The 19,877-nt window shown below is 38.6% G+C and overlaps 1 protein-coding gene across 1 annotated transcript in view; it reads left to right on the top strand.

Moving 5' to 3' along the window:
- Positions 1 to 19,877, top strand: part of RNF216 (ring finger protein 216) — a 152,379-nt gene that overhangs the window by 8,954 nt on the left and 123,548 nt on the right. Inside the window, exons 2-4 of the mRNA XM_082671507.1 lie at positions 3,175 to 3,308; positions 11,193 to 12,050; positions 13,012 to 13,088. Coding sequence (XP_082527633.1) covers positions 3,175 to 3,308; positions 11,193 to 12,050; positions 13,012 to 13,088 — 1,069 coding nt within the window. The remainder of the gene's footprint in view (positions 1 to 3,174; positions 3,309 to 11,192; positions 12,051 to 13,011; positions 13,089 to 19,877) is intronic.

Below are 19,877 nucleotides of genomic sequence, written 5' to 3'. Positions count from 1 at the left end.
TAATATTACTCAGCCATAAAAAGAAATGAAATTGAGTTATTTGTAGTGAGGTGGATGGACCTAAAATCTGTCATACAGAGTGAAGTAAGTCAGAAAGAGGAAAACAAATACCGTATGCTAACACATATATATGCAATCTTAAAAAAAAATGGTTATGAAGAACCTAGGCGCAGGACAGGAATAAAGATGAAGATGTAGAGAATGGATTTGAGGACATGGGGAGCGGGAAGGGTAAGCTGGGACGAAGTGAGAGAGTGGCATGGACTAATATATACTACCAAATGTAAAATAGATAGCTAGTGGGAAGCAGCCGCATAGCACAGGGAGATCAGCTTGGTTCTTTGTGGGATGGGGAGGATGGGAGGGAGGAGGAGGAGAGATGGGGACATATGTGTATGTATAGCTGATTCATTTTGTTATAAAGCAGTAACTAACACACCACTGTAAAGCAGTTATACTCCAGTAAAGATGTTTTAAATAAATAAATAAGCAACAAACATATATTGAATGTTGCACCCAATGTGTTTACCAAAATTGACATTTTGAGCAACAAAACAAGTTTCCAGTTCCTGCACTGCTGGTGGGAGTGTAAATTGGCACAGACATTTGGAAAATTGGTTGGCATTGTCCACTAAAATTGAACATATGCTTTCCCTGTGGCTCAGCGCTTCTCTTAGAATGTACCCAACTGAAATGAGTCTATCAAGATACATATACAAGAATGTTCATAACAGCATTATCCAAACAGGCAAGACTGGAACCAACCCAAATGTCTGTCAACAGAAGAATAAGTAACTTATGATATATTCATATAGTAAATTACATACAGCAACGAAAACTACATACTGTAACATGCAACAACGTGGATATATCTCAGACATGTTGTTTGCAAGGAAGCCAGAATCAAAAGAATGTATTTTCAGGAACTGATGTGAGTAGTTTAGACTACTAACGTGCAAGAAATGTATTTACGAACCTTTGTGATGGTCACTCGGGTATGGGCCTTTTGTGTTAATTCATAGCCTTTGCTCTGTTATACTTTAAAATTTTAAAGTATATTTTTAAAAGCTAATGTGTTTATATGTGGTATGTTGGGGAGTATCTTTGGGCTTCACTGTAAGGTGATAGGTTTAAAACCAACTTTTTAGCTGGGTGCCCCACGGTTGTTGTCTGTGTGTTTTTCTTGGGCCAATTCTTCCAGAGAGGAATCTACAGTGTCTTGAATGTGGAATTCAAGAGTGTTTGCCAGCATTCAGGGAGCCAAGCGGCAGAAGGCAGCCAGGGTCTTACTCATTATGGCTGTTCCAGTGACACCCCTTTCCTCTCTTGGCGTGGTGTCTAGTGACTCGCTGCCTCAGTGGCTCTTCAGAGTGGACCTCCACAGTGTGGGTCTTCTGGAATGGCTGAGTGAGAAGCTTGGCAAATCTTCTCCCCAAAATCAACCGTAAAATTAGACAGAATTGTCTAAAATAACCTTTTCTTTTTTTTTTTTTCTTTTTTTTTTTTTTTTGCGGTACGCGGGCCTCTCACTGTTGTGGCCTCTCCCGTTGCAGAGCACAGGCTCCGGACGCGCAGGCTCAGTGGCCATGGCTCACGGGCCCAGCCGCTCCGCGGCATGTGGGATCTTCCCAGACCAGGGCACAAACCCATGTCCCCTGCATTAGCAGGTGGACTCTCAACCACTGCGCCACCAGGGAAGCCCTAAAATAACCATTTAAAGACTGGAAATGACCAAAGGCATACAGTAATTGAGAACAGTTATTCAGGAAATCTACGATTCTGCAACATGAATTAGGCCACCTCTGATTGGCCGCCCCCGCTGCAGGCTGTGGATTTGAGCCTTATCCACTCTTCTAGAGCTCTTGTCATGTGTAAATCTGCTGTTTTCCAGAATTTTTTTTAAATCTCCTGCTGGCTATTATCTCCTTTTCTCTTCTTTGTGTAATTAAGAGGTTATACTTTTTAAAAGTTCGTTTACTATCATTTTAGTAGGGTTTCAGCAGGTGATGGTGATAATCACTTGGATTCATTATGCAGGTTTTAGAGAAATCCTCTATAATGTACTTCCGCAGGCCCTCAGTTCAGTTGGTTGTTTCTGTGTAGGTAGCATTGGACTTAAAATCAGGCCACTTCACTGTGTGTCAAGTACTATAATAAACAAGCATTTTAGGTAATACAGCTATTTGAGGTAGGCAGTGTTATTAGCCTTTCTTTAATGTTGAGGAAATGGATGCCTAAAGAAGTAAATAATGGCATCATATAGCTAGTATGTGGTAGAGCTGAGGCTGGAATCCAGGCAGTCTGACCTTAGATCCCGTGGACGTACCTGTTTTAAACTACTGTCTTGGCATTACCACAGTCCTGTTACAAGAATGAAATGAGATAATTGGTTTTATATTGCTTTTCAGGTTGTTGGGTAACATAAAAATACATGAGGCATTAACCTTGAGAAAAATATTAGAGCTTTAATGGAGGAATTATTAATTTGTGTTATCCAGTAATTCATATCAAACGTGCTTTGTCTTCAAACAAATAAAAGTACTTGGAGACCTTTAACAGAATTATTACATCTATCAATAGATGGTTAGTTTAACTCTAGTTATATTTAAAAGGAAACAGGAAGATTAAAGTGCTTACTGTCATAGATGATAAATGGGTGTTTGACTAAAACACTGAAATATGTTTGAGTAAGTGATATTTAAGGTTTGTGTCTAAGGTGAGCAAATGTTAATATTTTAAATATTAAGTGAAAATTTTACTGTTTCTGAGTGAAAGTTTTTTCAGACCTATCAGTTTGAATAAAGCAGTGTTTTATATTTCTTTGGAAGAATAGAGGTGAGATGGGAGGCCATAATTTCACTTTTAAGAAATGAGCAGTCGAGAAGATTTTATCAACAGATTCCTCCAGTCTAGTATAAGAAAAAGTTGATAATCTTGAGCATAGTAATTGTCAGATTTTCTCTGGTGATTCCCAAAATGAATTATTGGCAAAGATCAGCATGGAAAAATGGCTCATTTTAATGCTTGGTTGCATGTGCTGCTTGAGGAGATAAGTTAACACTCCATTAGCTGTAAACTTGGCTTTAAGCTTGACCCTTTTCATGCCAAAGTTGAATTAAAGGACAATGTGATTATGCCCACCTCCTCCTAACAGTGTTCTCTGCCTACTTTTAGACTGGATCAATCTCAGAGATGGACCCATCACCATATCTGACTCCTCTGATGAGGAAGGGGTTCCAATGCTGGTCACCCCAGCTCCTCAGCAGCATGATGAAGAGGACCTGGATGATGATGTCATCCTGGCGGAAGTGAGTTTTCTAAAACTTAACGTGACGAGGCATATTGCAAGTTAATAATCTGATTCTTCAGCCACTCAGTAGTGGGTAGGGGCCTTATAGAACAGCTGAGAGCACCTCTTGTGCTACACTTGTAGCGCTATTTGTTTGCACTTGTTCTACATTTCTGAGAACAGCCTCTTTTATACCCTACCTGATGTCCCCTTAGCTTAGAAGTCAGAAGCTGTATGTTTTGGTCTATTTCTGGACTTAACTTCTAAACTGTTGCTCTGACTCTTCATGTACTAGTCCACAGTGTTGTAATTACTATGTCCTTATAATGTATCTTAATATCAGATAGTGCCCATCTCCCCTTATTACTCTATATTTTTCAGACTCATCCAGGATATTTTGTGCTTATATTTTAATGCAGATTTTAAGATCAGCTTTTCTAATTCCAAAAGATAGGTAGATAGTTTGTTTAATTTAAAACATATTTTATTGTTATAGAAAGTTTTTATAATATTGACCCTTTCTAACTAAGAACAAGTTCTTTCTGTCTAACCTTTTATATTCCTCAGCCAGAGCATTTTGAATTTTTCTTACAATAGATCTTAAACATTTTTAAGTTTGTTCCTGGTTATTTTATGTTTTCTCTTGCTTTTGTAAATAGCATCTTTTCTTCTGTGTACCTTTTAAACCTTTTTTTTTTTAATTTAAAAGTCTGTTGGTTTTTATATTAATTTCATAATCAGCTTGTTTTTATTGTCTGTAGTCATTTTTCAGTTGACCCAAGGAATGGTATCTGGTCCATCTGTAAATAATGATACAGTTTCTTCCTTTCCAGTTTTTATACTTGTCTAATTATATTAAGTGATAAGTCTTCAAATTTTTTAAGTAATAGTGGTAATAGAAATAAGAAAAATAGCCACTGACATAAATGGGAATACTTTTAATATTTCTTCTTAAGTGTGATGGTGACTTATTGCTTGAGATACCATTTTTAAATTATGTTAAGGAAGTAGCTATCTACTTTATTTCAAGTTTTTATTAATGAGTAAATGTAGAATTCTGTCAAATTCAATCTCAGCATCTGTGGAGATTATTATATGATTTTTTAAAAATCCGTTAATGTGGTAAATTACTTTGTCTCTGGGCAGACTTTGCCTGGTAATGGTATTACAGTATTATGGTAATGTGCTATTAGATTCTATTTGCTAAGATTTATTTAGGGTTTTCTCCATAGATCTCACAAGTGAGATTGGCCCATAGGGGTGTGTGTGTGCCTGGGCTGTCCTTGACAAATTTTTTATAAACATTATTCTGACTTCATGAAGAGTCTAGAAGTTTTCTTTCTTTTTCTGTGCTCTGATAAAATATTTTAAATAATGTTGGAGTTACCTGTTCTTTAAAGATTTGGTAGAACTTACCCTAAAGGCATCTGGGCTATTTCTTTTCATGGAGGACGGTTCTTTGAAACTGTTTCAGCTTCTTCTGTGGTGATTGACATGTCTAGATTTTGTGTTGCTTTCAGTATCTGTTTTGGTCCCTGATATTTTTCTAGAAAATCATTTATTTCTTCGGCGTTTTTTAATGTATTTAATAGAGTTAAACAAAATAGCCTGTTCTTTCTACTTACTCTGAACCTATGGTTCCTCCATTTTCCTTTTCTATTTTAGTGTAGCTGTGGTTTTTTAGCCTTTTTTCTTGATTTGATGAGCTAACCAGTATCTTCCCTCCTCCCTTCTTCTCTTCCACCCAGTCCTAAGAACTACTAACCACTTGTGTCTCTATAGATTTGCCTATTCTAGACATTTTATATGAACGGAATCATATACTATTTGGTCCTTTGTGACCAGCTTCTTTCTTTAGCATAACGTTTTCAAGGTCATCTGTGATGTAGGATGAATCGGTACTTCACTCCTTTCTATTGCTGAATAATATTCCATTGTGTGGATATACCACATCTTGTTTAGCCTTTCATCAATTAATGGACATTTGAGTTGCTTCCACTTTTTTGTGATTATGAATAATGAATAATGCTGCTATGAACATTTATGTAGAAGTTTTTCTGTGGACATATGTTTTCGTTTCTTTTGAGTATTGTCTTAGTCTATTTGGGCTGCTCTAACAAGATACCACAGACGGGGTAGCTTATAACAGAAATTTATTGCTCACACTTCTGCAGGCTGGGAAGTTCAAGATCAAGACTCCAGCATGATCGTGTAAAGGTCCTCTTCCTGGTTCACAGCTGGCACTTTCTCACTGTGTCCTCACATGGTGGAAGGAGCTAGGAATCTCCCTGGAGCCTCTTCTATAAAGGCACTAATCCCATTCATGAGGGTTCTACCCTCATGACTTAGCACCTCCCAAAGACTCCCCCTACTGCTGCCATTACCTTTGGTGATTAGGATTTCAACATATGAATTTGGAGGTAGAGGGAGTGGGCACATTCAGACCATAGCAGGTATATACCTAGGAATGGAATTGCTGGATCACAAGGTAAATCTGTATTTTACTCTCCCAGACTGTTTTCCATAGTAGTAGCACCATTTTACATTCCTACCAGCAGTGTGAGTGTTCCAGCTTCTCCATATTCTCACCAATAATTGCTGTCTATCTTTCTTATTACAGCCATCTTCATGGTTGTGAAGCAGTATCTCATTATGATTTTGATTTGCATTTCCCGATGGCTAATGATGTTGGCCTCTTTTCATGTGCTTATTGGCCATTTGTATATCTTTGGAGAAATGTCTATGCAGATCCTTTGCTCGTTTTTTTTTTTTAATTTTTTTAAATTTTATTTTTGGTTGCATTGGGTCTTCGTTGCTGCACGCGGGCTTTCTCTAGTTGCATCGTGCGGGGGCTACTCTTCATTGCCATGCGTGGGATTCTCATTGCGGTAGCTTCTCTTGTTGTGGAGCATGGGCTCTAGGCGTGCGGACTTCAGTAGTTGTGGCTCACGGGCTCTAAGGTGCAGGCTCAGTAGTTGTGGCGCATGGGCTTAGTTGCTCTGTGACATGTGGGATCTTCCCGGACCAGAGCTTGAACCCTTGTCCCCTGCATTGGCAGGCGGATTCTTAACCACTCTGCCACCAGGGAAGCCCCTGTATATATTGTTTTAAACCCTGTGTTTTTTACAATCAGTATTCACTTTACCTTCTCCAGATATTTATCTTTTTATGTTGGTCTTCATTCCTTTCTGCATCTCTGGCCTTAAAACAGAGATTATTTTTACTCTAGCTAAAGAACACTCTTTAGGATTTTCTTTATAGTAAATCTGATATTTTCGTTGAGTATAGAATTCAATGTGTCAGTTATTTTCTTTTAACACAAGGAAGATACTATTCCAGTATTTTTTCTTCCGTTTTTCTTTTATTTATTTAATTGAAATATAGTTGATTTACAATGTTGTGTTAATTACTGCTGTACAACAAAGTGATTCAGTTATACGTACATATATTTTTTATATTCTTTTCCATTATAGTTTATCATAGGTTATTGATATAGTTCTCTGTGCTATTCAGTGGGACCTTGTTGTTTATCCATCTGGCTTCCATTTTTCTATTGAAAAGTGAGTCTTATTTTTTCCTTTTGAAAGTAGCGTGTGCTGCTGCTTTAAATTTTTATCTTTGTATTTGATTTCTGCAGTCTTCCTATTGCTGTATCTAGGTCTGTTTGGATTTTTTTTTAATTATCCGGTTTAGATCTTCAGAAATGTAATCAAGCTGCTGTTCTGCTTGAATATTTGTATTTTATCTTCAGATATTGCTTCTTATCTCTCTCCTCTTTTTCTAGAACTTTAGTTACATAGTTGGGTAAAACCTTTTCACTGTATTATTCTTTATGTCTCCTATTCTCTTATCTAATTTTCAATCATTTTGTATCTCTATGCATTATTCTATTTTCTTCTGACCTGTCTTTCCGTTTACTAATTTTTCTTTTCAACTGTGTTTATTTAAAATGCTGTGCACTGATCCATTGATTCCTGATCTCAGTTATTGTATTTTTACATTCTGGAATTTCCATTTGATAGTTTATTTTTTTTCTTTCTTTGTAACAGTTTCTAGTTCTCTGGTGAAACTTTCAATCTAGTCTTTTATTTCCTTAAACATGCTAAGCATGTTATTTTAGAATCCATGTCTGATAACCTCACTATTTGAAATCACTGTAGATTTGTTTCTGTTGTCTGTTACTTCTCTTGGTTTTCTATTATGTTGCATCAACTTCTTATATGCCTGGTTATTTTTTGTTGAATAGTAGTATCACTATATATGAAAATTTTGAGGTTCTAGGTGATATTATCTTTCTTCAAAGAGGGCCTATATTTGTTTCTCAAAGAAGGTTTGGGAGACCAGGAAACTCAGATCCAGGGATTTAAACTATTGAAACTAGAATTCAGCTTCTGGGAGGTCCAGCATATTTCCGCTTTACCGTTACTTCAGTGGTGTACCCTTCAAGGAATGACCCTAGAGCTTGAGATTTACCAGAACTCCTCCCCATGGTGAGTTCTGAATTCTGATTTTGTGCACTTAGCTCCTCAAAAAAGATACCAAAAGTTTCATTCAATCTTCTCATTCTTCATCCAGGTCTGGGATTGGCAAATGCATCTGTAGAAGAAAAGTAGCTTATTTTGTTGGATTTCTTCCTCCTGGATCCTGAGGCCTTCAAGTAGATGTTTTGGTTTTGCTTTGATATTTTGACCAGGGTTTCTGCTTTTACTCAGTAGAAGGGTTGATCTGAATGGTCTAGCATGCCATTGCTAGAATCAGAAATCCGCTTTGGTGTCTTTGTCCATGTGCTTTCTGAATCCCAGTGGTGTAGTAACTCTTGATTGTATACAGGCATGTCTCATTTCACTGTGCTTTGCAGATATTGCTCTTTTTTTTTTAAACAAATTGCAGGTGTGTAGCAACCTTGCATTGAGCAAGTCTTTTGGCACCTTTTTTCCAATAGCATTTAAAAAATTAAAGATTTACATTGTTTTTTTAACCATAATACCATTGCACACTTAATAGACTACAGTATAGTGTAAACATAACTTTTCTATGCACTGGGAGACCAGAAAGTTCTTGAGACTTGCTTTATTGGGATACTCGCTTTATTGCAGTGGTCTGGAACCAAACCTGCAGTATCTCTGGGGTATGCCTGTAGTTGATTATAGAGTTGGGTTTTGCCTAGTGGTTCTATTTAAAGAGACTTTTTTTTTTTTTTTTTTTTGCTGTATGCGGGCCTCTCACTGTTGTGGCCTCTCCCATTGCAGAGCACAGGCTCTGTGGCCATGGCTCACGGGCCCAGCCGCTCTGCGGCATGTGGGATCTTCCCAGACCGGGGCACGAACCCATGTCCCCTGCATCAGCAGGCGGACTCTCAACCACTGCGCCACCAGGGAAGCCCCTAAAGAGACTTTTAAATTAAATAGGTAAATTGATCTAATTTATATTTATTAATGTGACCATTATACTTTGTTTTTAGTTCTCTAATAGTGTTTAATATGCTTTATATTTTTATTGCTTTTAAAAATGATCTTTCACTATACTCCCTGCATTTTTGAGGTTTTATTTTATTTATATTGGGGGCATGTGTCCTTGCTAATAATTTGAAAGGTTTTTATCCTTAGTTTTTTTTGTTTGTTTTTAGTTCTTCTAGTACTTGCTTTTATACTTTCAACTGCTATCCTTACGTATGTCCTTATATGTTGATTTATTAGCTTTAAGTGTATCTTTTGACCCTCAGCTTCTCCATTTCCCCTCCCAACTTTTGATGGTTACCTTATTTCTACAAAACCATGATTTAGAACATTTATATTAAATACCTAATTATTTCATTACTACTTCGTTTTCCTGCTTCTCTCTTCTCATTTCATTCACTGTGTAGTACTGATTTTATCATCTGTGTTGCTCATCTACCACTTCTTTTTTCAATAGTTAGGTATCTTAATATAGTTTCTGTACTGCTTATTTTTATCACTACTCAACGTTGAATGCATTTGAAGTTTTCCTGGACCAGCTCTTTGCAGGCATTTATGTTGGGGAAAGGCTCAGGCACTATTCTTGGCTAGCAGGAATTCTTCCTATGACAGAGGACATTGGGGTGGCAGCGGGTGGGGGAGGTGTGCTTACATGCACGTATGCTTCTTTCTTTCTTACTGCCTGGCAGATACTGCCAGTTTCAGAGCAGCCCAGTTCAAAGTTCTCTCCCTCCTGCCTCACTGACAGCCTACCTCCAGCAGAGACGTGTGTCTTCATTCAGTCTAACCTCCTCAGAACATCCTTGCTGCCAAATGGAGTGGAGGTTCCCATTGTTCCAAGCAAGGAGTTGGTTTTGCCCGCCAGGCCACACCACCTACTTTGGAAAACTCAGCCTTTCTGAAGCTTTCTCTGCCTTGCCTAAAATCTGGTTAGACTTCCCTCACTAGATTTATCAGCTCCTTCTCGTATATATTGTGATTTGGGATCGCAGATGTCTGCTGGTTTTATCAAAGATTTTCAGTTCTTTGTCTCATTCTCCTCTCTGGATTGGGGTAATTTCAGAGAAGAGAAGGATCAGAGGCATCTTTATTCTGCTACCTTAAAATCGGGCATTCTACTTTTTTTTTTTTTTTTTTTTCTTTGCGGTACACGGGCCTCTCACTGTTGTGGCCTCTCCCGTTGCGGAGCACAGGCTCCGGACACACAGGCTCCGCGGCCATGGCTCACGGGCCCAGCCACTCTGCGGCATGTGGGATCTTCCAGGACCGGGGCACGAGCCCGCGTCCCCTGCATCGGCAGGCGGACTCTCAACCACTGCGCCACCAGGGAAGCCCAGGGCATTCCACTTTTTACATTTATAAATAACATATGATTGTTTTCTCTATAGAAATTGAAACAATACAGATAAAACTGAAGTCTGTCTTCACTAGCCCCTTCTGCCCCAGAGGTTTCCCAGAGGAACTGTTGTCACTAGTTTGGCATGTATCCTTCCATATCTTTTTCTTTGAATTCATATGTATTCGCGTGTGCGTGTGTGTGTGTGTGTGTGTGTGTGTGTATGCTTTTAGAAATGGTATGTTTTATGTCTGTATTTTGATTTTTTTAAGAATAAAATCAGTCTGTGTATGTATTGTTTTGTAACTTTTCTTCACGTAGTAACGTTTATTGGTGATGTTTCCATTTCATTACATATAGAGCTACCTCTTGGAGGGGTGGAGAGTTGGAGAGTATTTTGTAGAGCAGATAAATAATAGTTTACTTAACTATTCGCTTAGGAACAAACTTCAGAATGTCTCCAGTGTTTTTCTTTTTATGTTGCAAGCAGTGTGGCAGTGAATATGCTTCCTTTGGACACATAAGGGTTTATAGAATAGATATTGAAAAACGATAGTGACAAATCATAAGGATATACATTTTTTAAAAAATAAGTAATACCAAATTGCTTTCCTAAATTCACAAGCAATGAATGATAGTATGAGAGTTTTCCCACATCTGTACCAATGCTAACTAAAAAGTTGTCTAACTAAAAATTGTTTGCCAGTCTTGGGGGGGGTACCTTGTTTTAATTTGCATTTTGCTGCATTACTAATGAGATTTAGCTGCTTTTCGTGTGTCTGTTGAACGTTTCTCATTCCTCTACTGTGTTGTCATTCTTTCATTATTTTCTGTACTATGCAGTTATTTTTGTTTTACTGGTCTCAGGTGAAATTATAATTCAAACTATAAGTCATGCTTCACTCAATGAGTGGCTGCTCTGATTCTTACAGTTACTATAGTGTGAGCAAATTTCAACGTTAAGATAAATGTGAAGAATAGGTCTCATGGCGGAGGGTGTTTTTGTTTTTGTTTCTTTCCTGTCCAACCTCAGAAGCTCAATATAAGTACATAGGGAGGTATAGACACAGGAAAAAAATTGAATTATTATTAAAATTTCATTTTTTCTTAGACAAATAAACCTCAGACATCACGACCCAATCTCATCAAACCAGCTGCCCAGTGGCAAGATCTCAAAAGATTGGGAGAAGAAAGGCCTAAAAAGTCTAGAGCAGCCTTTGAATCAGATAAGAACCGCTTTTTTTCTGTGTGTAACAGCTCGTTGTTTGGTTCTGGGGCACAGGATGATTCTGAGGATAACTACGGTGAATTTCTAGATCTTGGGCCTCCTGGAGTTTCTGAATTCATTAAGCCAAGTGGACAAACAGAAAGAGAACCCAAGCCTGGACCAAGTCATAACCAAGCAACAAATGACATTGTCAACCACAGAGCAGAGCAGAAAATCATTATCTTGAAAGAAGGTAGCCTTCTTTTTCCAGAAGGTGATCCTTTGGACACTCAGAACCAGTCATCTGAAGACTCAGAGACAGAGCTTTTATCAAACCTCGGAGAATCAACTGATATCCTAGATGACCAGGCCATCGAAGAAGACTGCTGGTTAGACCATCCTTACTTCCAGTCTCTGAACCAACAGCCCCGTGAGATAACAAACCAGGTTGTGCCTCAGGAGCGGCAGCCTGAAGTAGAACTGGGCCCACTGTTGTATCAGCATGAAGCCTCAGGGTCAGCTTTTCCAAGACCAGCTTTTCCAAGATCAGAACCCCAGCAGGATGGGATTCCAGGCCCTTCTTCTCCTCAGCCTGCCCATCCTCTGGAAGAGCTTGAAGACCAACAATTAGCAATAGATGATGAAGAGCCAGGTCCAGCCTTTCCACTGCAAGGATCTCAGGAGCCCAATTTGGAAAACCTTTGGAGGCAAGAAGCTCCTGACATAGACCAAGAACTCATTGCACTATTAGTGAAAGAAACAGTAAGTTTTATTTTGATATGTAAATAATTATACACACTAAGTATACTGAGTTTCCTTTTATTGCAAAAGTATTATTTGTGCGTGGGGACTTCCTTTTCTGAATTTCCTAGATTTGTAGACTAGAAGGAGAGAAACTGAAGATTTGAAAATTGAATCAGGATTCCTGAATGTATGCTTAAACCCTCAGCAAGCCCTCTGGGATTCTAGCTGCAGATCATGGTTGCCCTCATGCTGTCATATGAGCAGTCTGCGCAGTTTTTAAAAAGGAATTGAGTTAACTCCAAATTCAAACCCTTAAAGCAGGTTTATAAGATTACCTAGAGCTACACTGTCCAATACAGTAGCTTCATTTGGCTGTTTAAATTTAAATGTCTTACAATTAAATAAAATTTAAATTTCATTTCTGGTGGCACCAGTCATATTTTAAGTGCTCAGTAGCCACATAGGGCTGAACAGCTACCGTGTTGGAAAGCACAGAATAGAACATTTCCACCTTTGTACCAAGTTCTGTTAGATAGCACTGACCTAGAAAGTCATGCAGGGCTCTGTGGGCTGCTCTTTGCCTTGGAACAGTCTTTTAACCCTTCTTCCCCCAGGTTTTTTCATCTGGTCTACTAGATTGTGTGCTTCTTGAGGGTATACACTAGAAAGTGTTTTATTTGTCTTTAGACTTCCTTTGCTTGGGCAGAGATGTTCAATATTTATTGGAAGACTATAGAATAGACATGCAGAATGGGGGCAGAGGACCAGGTGATCTCTGCGTACCTTTCTAAATTCCATATTCTGTGTAGACAGATAAATCTGGGCACCTTGTGTGAAGGTTTAAGCCAGACATAAAACTGCTTTACAGTCCTTTTCTAGTCTTTAGTCATTTTATGTACTTTTTGCCATCTGGTTTTTATTGCAATTTGAAACCATACCAGGGGATGAAATATAAATAATGTTTTTTATTCCCTTCTAGGAAGTAAGATTTCCAGATGTAGCACATGGGTATATTGAGGAAATAATTCATTTGAAAAATTACTATGATTTGAATGTGTAAGTATACCACCACGCTTTTTTTCTTTCTTCTTTTTTATTGTGGTAAAATATACATAACACAAAACATTTTAACCATTTGTAAGTGTACAGTTCAGTGGCATTAAGTATACTTACATTTTTGCACAACCATCACCACCATCCATCTCCAGAACTTTTTCATCTTCTCGAACTGAACCTGTGCCCACTCCCTCTCCCAAGTGCATGCCAACCACTGTTTTACTTTCTGTCTCTATGAATTTGGCTCCTCTAGAGACCTCATGTAAGTGGAGTCACACAATATTTGTCCTTTTTCGGCTGCCTTACTTCAGTTAGCGTTATGTCTTTTTGAATCATCCTATTAGAATAGTTTTAATTTTAGTCGTATACAGACTGTTTTCTGGATCTTGTATAGAATGATGCATGGTTATAGAATTAAGATGTTTAGTTAATTCTTAGCATTGATACTACCCATATTTTGGTCAGGATGTTAAAGATATATTCTTCCCTATATTTGTAACAAAGTATTCTGTAGTCACTCTGCCTATATGGAGACAGGTATGGAAGTGTCTTCTTTAATTTTCATTATAAAGTTGATAAGTATGTTTTTTTGGGGGGTTTTTTTGCGTTACGCGGGCCTCTCACTGCTGTGGCCCCTCCCGTTGCGGAGCACAGGCTCCGGACGCGCAGGCCCAGCGGCCATGGCTCACGGGGCCCAGCCGCTCCGTGGCATGTGGGATCCTTGGCCATGTGGGATCCATGGCCATGTGGGATCCATGGCCATGGCTGCTGGGCCTGCGCGTCCGGAGCCTGTGCTCCGCAATGGGAGGGGCCACAGCAGTGAGAGGCCCGCATACCGCAAAACAAAAATAATAATAATAAATGAAAGTGTCCCAAAGAATACAAAATGAAAAATAAGTCTCTTTCCTCTTATACTCTTTCACCTCCTTCTAGTATGCAGAGGTGGAACAGTTGTAAATTTGTAAAGAGCAGTAGGTATTGAACTTGATCAGATTTTCGGCTAATTAATACAGATTATTTTAATTAAAGGTGGATACTAAACCTCTGTCCTCAAAGATTATATTCTGTACCGTAGAACTCAGCAAGGGTGCGAGTGGGAGCTGGCTGCCTTAACCAAGAAGGAAGGGCCCTCTGTCTGAGGTTAGCAGCCCAGAGGAGGTACTTTTTTCTAATTCATACAAAGGCACTGTGGTGCCATTGGCAGCCCTATCTCTCCCCCTCTGTCCAGAGGCAGGCACTGTTACCAGTTTTTTAAACCAAGATGGAATCAAGGTTTCAAATGTATTTGTTTATCTTTTTAGCTTTTTAATTTAGAACAGTCCACCACTTACTTTTTTTTTAATGTTACTGATTTTTTTCCCCCTGTAATTTTTGAACATAAAAAGTTGAAAGAACACCCTGTATCCACCACCTAGGTTATTATCTGGCATTCTGCTGTAAGGAAGATTTTGCCTTTTATTTCTTGCGTGCTTTTTTTTTTTAAATTAATTAATTAATTTATTTTTGGCTGAGTTGGGTCTTCGTTGCTGCACGCGGGCTTTCTCTGGCTGATGTGAGCAAGGGTTGCTCTTCGTTGCGGTGCGTGGGCTTCTCATTGCGGTGGCTTCTGTTATTGCAGAGCACGGGCTCTAGGTGTGCAGGCTTCAGTAGTTGAGGCTCTCGGGCTCTAGAGAACAGGCTCAGTAGTTGTGGCGCACGGGTTTAGTTGCTCCACAGCATGTGGGATCTTCCCGGACCAGGGCTCGAACCCGTGTGCCCTGCATTGGCAGGCGGATTCTTAACCACTGCGCCACCAGGGAAGCCCTGTGCTCTTTTTTAAATCTCTGTAGACATAAAGGTTTGTATAAGTGGTGCTTTATAATTTTTTTCTTTTTGAAACTGAATTATTCTAAATTTGACCAGTAGGAGCTTCTTAAGATGCACCTGTGTCTTTTTAGCATGACTCCATTAGTCTTTGAGCACATCCTGGCTTTCTAATAGGCTAAGTTACCCCAGGCTTACCTTGAACTTCTCTGCCGAAAACCTGGAATCTGTCATTTCCCCCAAGAAATCCAGGTTTCTTAGAATGAGGATTGTTATTTATAAACTAACATCTTGGGGCTAAACTTGCTCATCATACCTACTAGCCTGTCATTACTTCTAGGACCTTTTTAAGGGACAAACCAAGAAAATAAGTTTTTTTTAAAATCATGAATTTATATTCAAAATTTCCCATTCAAATTTAAAATTAAAATTTTTTTCTCAATCTTTCTGAATTTTACATTTATGTGTTTTTTTCTTCCACTAAAAACGTAATTTCTAATAACATTAATATATTTATTTTCTTTATCCTAAAATATACGTAAAATAATTTTAACATTGTAGTACCGATGTTACTAGTACTAATACCTCTACTGAGTGAAGTAAACAATGTTTTGTAGTTATTTTTGCACTTAAGTATATTTCACTAAGGCAATACAGTTAGAATATAGACTGTGCTGGGCTGTAGATTGATGATTTTGGTCAGGTCTGGAAATTTTGTAGCCATTATCTCATTAAATAATTCTTCTGCCCTGTTCTCTTTTTCCCCCCTTCTGTAACACTTTTCTTCTAACCCTTGTCCATGATGGCTCTTAACATCATCTCTTTGTTTCTGAGATGCATTCCAGATGATTTTTCAGATCTAACCTCCAGCTCACCAGTTGTCTTTTCAGTGGGGTATAATCTGCTAGTAAGTCCATCTGTTATGTTTTTAATTTCAGTTTCTATATGTTTTTCATTTCTAGTATTTTTATTCTTTAATTCTTCAGGCCATTCTAATAGTGTTTTATTTTTTGTTTGTATTTTTAATCACTTTAGGTCTTTAAAAACAATAAACATAACTTCTTTGTGTTCTGGGTGTGATCATTCTGACACATGAAGTTCTTGTGAATCTCATTCTGTTGTTTCTCTTGGCCTCATGGTGTCCTGTTTCCTTGCGTTATTTTGTAGATTTTGACTGTGAGCGCATTACTTGAGGTCTTGATAGAAACGGTTCCTTCAAGGAGGATTTGCTTTAACTTCTGTCATGTTCCTCAGGGCAATGTCAGTCTAATACTACTTTAGGTTGTTGTCTGGAAGTTTTATCTTACCTGGGTAGTAAGACTTTAGTCCTGGATGAGGACTGGGTAATCACAAATTCTCAGGAGGAGTTCTGTTTTCCCATCCGTCCACTCAGCATCAGTGTTAAGGCATGCTTTTCCATGTGGTCTCTGAGCTTTGTCTCTTATCCTGTGTGCCCCGTGAAAACTAAGGGCTCACGTTTATTAGGATCAACAGATGCCCTCAGGAAAACTAGCTTCTGTGTTTAGCTTATTTCTCAGGGGTGTCAGTTTCACTTAGATTTGGACTCCTGAAAACGCCTTACTAACTTAAACATTTTGGCGTACTTTAAAAGTTTTATTTTAATATTTCATTCAGCAGTTTTCAATTGGAGACTGCCTGGGTACTTAATTGGTACTTAATCTTCCATACTGCTGGAAGGGGAAGCCATTTTGTTATTTTACACGCCATTCATTCTTCTCAAGCCTTTCCTCCATATTCTGGATTGTGTATAACTTAATTTTTTTATTTTTGAACTATAATACACATACAGAAAAATGCACAAAATAAAGATGCACAGCTTAATAAATTATTACAAATAAAACATTCATGTAACCACCACCCAGCAATCTTCAAAAAATAGAGCATTGCTGCCATCTTTGAATGCTGTATGAAGATATCATGTAGTCTGTATTCTCTCGTGACTGGCTTCTTTCAACATTATGTTTGTGAGATTCTTTCATGCTGTGTATAACTATAGTTCATGCATTTTCGTTGCTAAGTAGTATTCCACTTGTATGAAAATGCTGTAATTAAATTTTTCCCTCTACTTTTTTTTTTTTTTTTTTTTTTTGGGGTACGCGGGCCTCTCGCTGTTGTGGCCTCTCCCGTTGCAGAGCACAGGCTCCGGACGCGCGGGCTCAGCGGCCATGGCCCACGGGGCCCAGCCGCTCCACGGCATGTGGGATCTTCCCAGACCGGGGCACGAACCCGCGTCCCCTGCATCGACAGGCGGACTGTCAACCACTGCGCCACCAGGGAAGCCCCTCCCTCTACTTTTGATGGACATTTGGGTTGTTGTCACTTTTTAGCTATCGCAGATAATGCAGCTATGAGCATACTTGTACATGCCTCCCAAGCCCCTAGTCTTAACCAGACTTGGCCTTCTTTTTTTTTTTTTCTGGCGGTACACGGGCCTCTCACTGTTGTGGCCTCTCCCGTTGCGGAGCACAGGCTTCATATGCGCAGGCTTAGCGGCCATGCCTCACGGGCCCAGCCACTCCACGACATGCGGGATCTTCCTGGACTGGGGCCCAAACCCGTGTTCCCTGCATCAGCAGGCGGACTCTCAACCACTGCACCACCAGGGAAGCCCGGACTTGGCCTTCTTTACCACCCTGTTGGCTAGTGATACCTTCAAGTAGAAATTTTTTAATTTTGTTTTTTAATTTTGGTCTTGTTTCTCATCTTTGGGAGTATTGGTCTGCCATTACTAGAAGTGAAGGTGCTGTTTTATTCTAAGGTTTTAAAATATTTTCTTTTTGAGTATGTAAACAACATGATGGCAACTGCATTATTTTTAATTAATAAACTTTAATTTTGAAATAGTTTTAAATTCATAGCAAAATTGAGCAGAAATAGCTACATTTTTACAATGAAAAATATCTCCTAGACTTCCACTCAACTAAAAAACAACTGATTGATTGATTGATTGATTTTTGGCTGCGTTGGGTCTTCGTTGCCACACACGGGCTTTCCCTAGTTGTGGTGAGTGGGGGCTGCTCTTCCTTGCGGTGTGCGGGCTTCTCATTGTGGTGGCTTCTCTTGTTGTGGAGCATGGGCTCTAGGTGTGTGGGCTTCAGTAGTGGTGGCACACAGTCTCAGTATTTGTGGCTCGAGGACTCTAGAGCGCAGGCTCAGTAGTTGTGGCACACGGGCTTAGTTGCTCTGCAGCATGTGACATCTTCCCAGACCAGGTCTCAAACTTGTGTCCCCTGCATTGGCAGGTGGATTCTTAACCACTGCACCACCAGGGAAGTCCAAACTGATTTTTTTTAACGTACCTTTTTAGTTCTTGGAATGAAAACCTAATTTTTTTTGGAGGGTAAATACAATTTTGGATATCTTTTTCATGAAATAGTGTTATGTAAAAAAATATTTTTTATGGTGTTATTAGTGATTACCTTTAATAAAAATTATTCTATTGAATTTTCCTCTTTGTTAAATATTTTTCCTCTACATAGTTTCACTAGTGTTCTGATAAACATTCTGCATTATTCCAGGTAGTACTTTTCCTTTTTTTTGTTATACACGGTATGCTGAAACCCTAAAAGTTAAGATTTGGGATCAGGGATTATAAACAGATTCATGATCCTTGAAACATATTTCCAAAGAGCTTTCCAGGGAATTCCCTGGCAGTCCAGTGGTTAGACCTCTGCGCTTTCACTGCGGAGGGCCTGGGTTCAATCCCTGGTTGGGGAACTAAGATCCCACAAGCCAAGTAGCGCCGCAAAAACAAACTAACAAATAGCCTTCCTGTGGAGTTGTGCCAGTTTATGTTGCTGTTAGAGATGTATATGAATTGGTTTAATCATTCCTCAACAATATAGAGTAGTCTTATTTTAACTAGGCATAAAGTAAGTAATATTTTAGTTGCGTTTCTTTGGTAATTAGCTATGTACCATTTTTCATGTATTTGTTTACTAATTGTATTTCCCTCCTATGTAAATTGTTTACTCCTTCTCTTGTATCATTGAATTCCTTTTTTTGTTAATATTTTCCTGATTATGAAGCATAATGTTCGTTCATTTTAGAAACTATAAATGTATATACCTAGCACATTTAGTTACAGAATACTGATTTGAATAGGATACCAAGTAGAATTTTAAATAACTTATAGTAAATATTAAAGTAATCTTTTAGAAATTTAGTATACTATAATGTTTCCCTCTCATTCTGTGGATGAATATATTATTTTTTAAGTATCTGCAAAATTAGTCTTCAATGTAATAGCGGTAAAGTGTGATCAAATTGACAGATTCTGTGACAATTCTGCTCTCCTACCTCCTGAGTCTCATACATGTCATTTTTTCTAGGGGCTTACTGACTCTGTGCCGTTTGCATCACTGAAAAGCAAATATTCATCCTTAAACATAAATTCTTGTGAATTCCAAAGGAAAGGGAATGTTCAATAATGGTATTGAATCTTTTGAAACTTACAGTATGATTTTCCTGACACTGCTTTCCTTTACGTCCCTGGGCTGTTGAGACTAAGTTGTTAATTCTCAAAACTAAGTTGAATGTTGTTAATGTAGGGCCGAAAGGAGGCCCAAAGCAGAGTTGAGCAAGCTGGTATTTTGTGGGGCTGACTCTCAGTCACTTTGTGTGCAGTCTTTAAGTCACCTTTAGATGTAACCAGCTGGTCATTTTAGCAGGAGGGGCCTGTTCACCAGAGAACCTGCTGTGATGGTAACCTACTCTTTGACGCTTTAACTAAGACTTTTCACTCACATGTGATGCAACTTAAGTTGGATCGAGGCAGCAAACAACTATTAAAGAATAAAAGCTTGGAATATTAGCTTGGCTTATTTAGTGGGAGTGCTTTCTCGAAACCCTGTAGCTTGTCAGGTCAGATCAAGCATGAAATAATATCAGTAGGTGGGCAGATTTGAGTTCTGACAAGCATTTCGATATGTGAAGTTTTTAATAGTGTTGAAAATATAAAATGAA

This window comes from Grampus griseus, assembly GCF_964374135.1.
Source record: "Grampus griseus genome assembly, chromosome: 14".
NCBI lineage: Eukaryota > Metazoa > Chordata > Mammalia > Artiodactyla > Delphinidae > Grampus > Grampus griseus.
The sequence above is the reverse complement of the archived record's forward strand: the minus strand, read 5'-3'. Positions and strand labels throughout refer to the sequence as shown.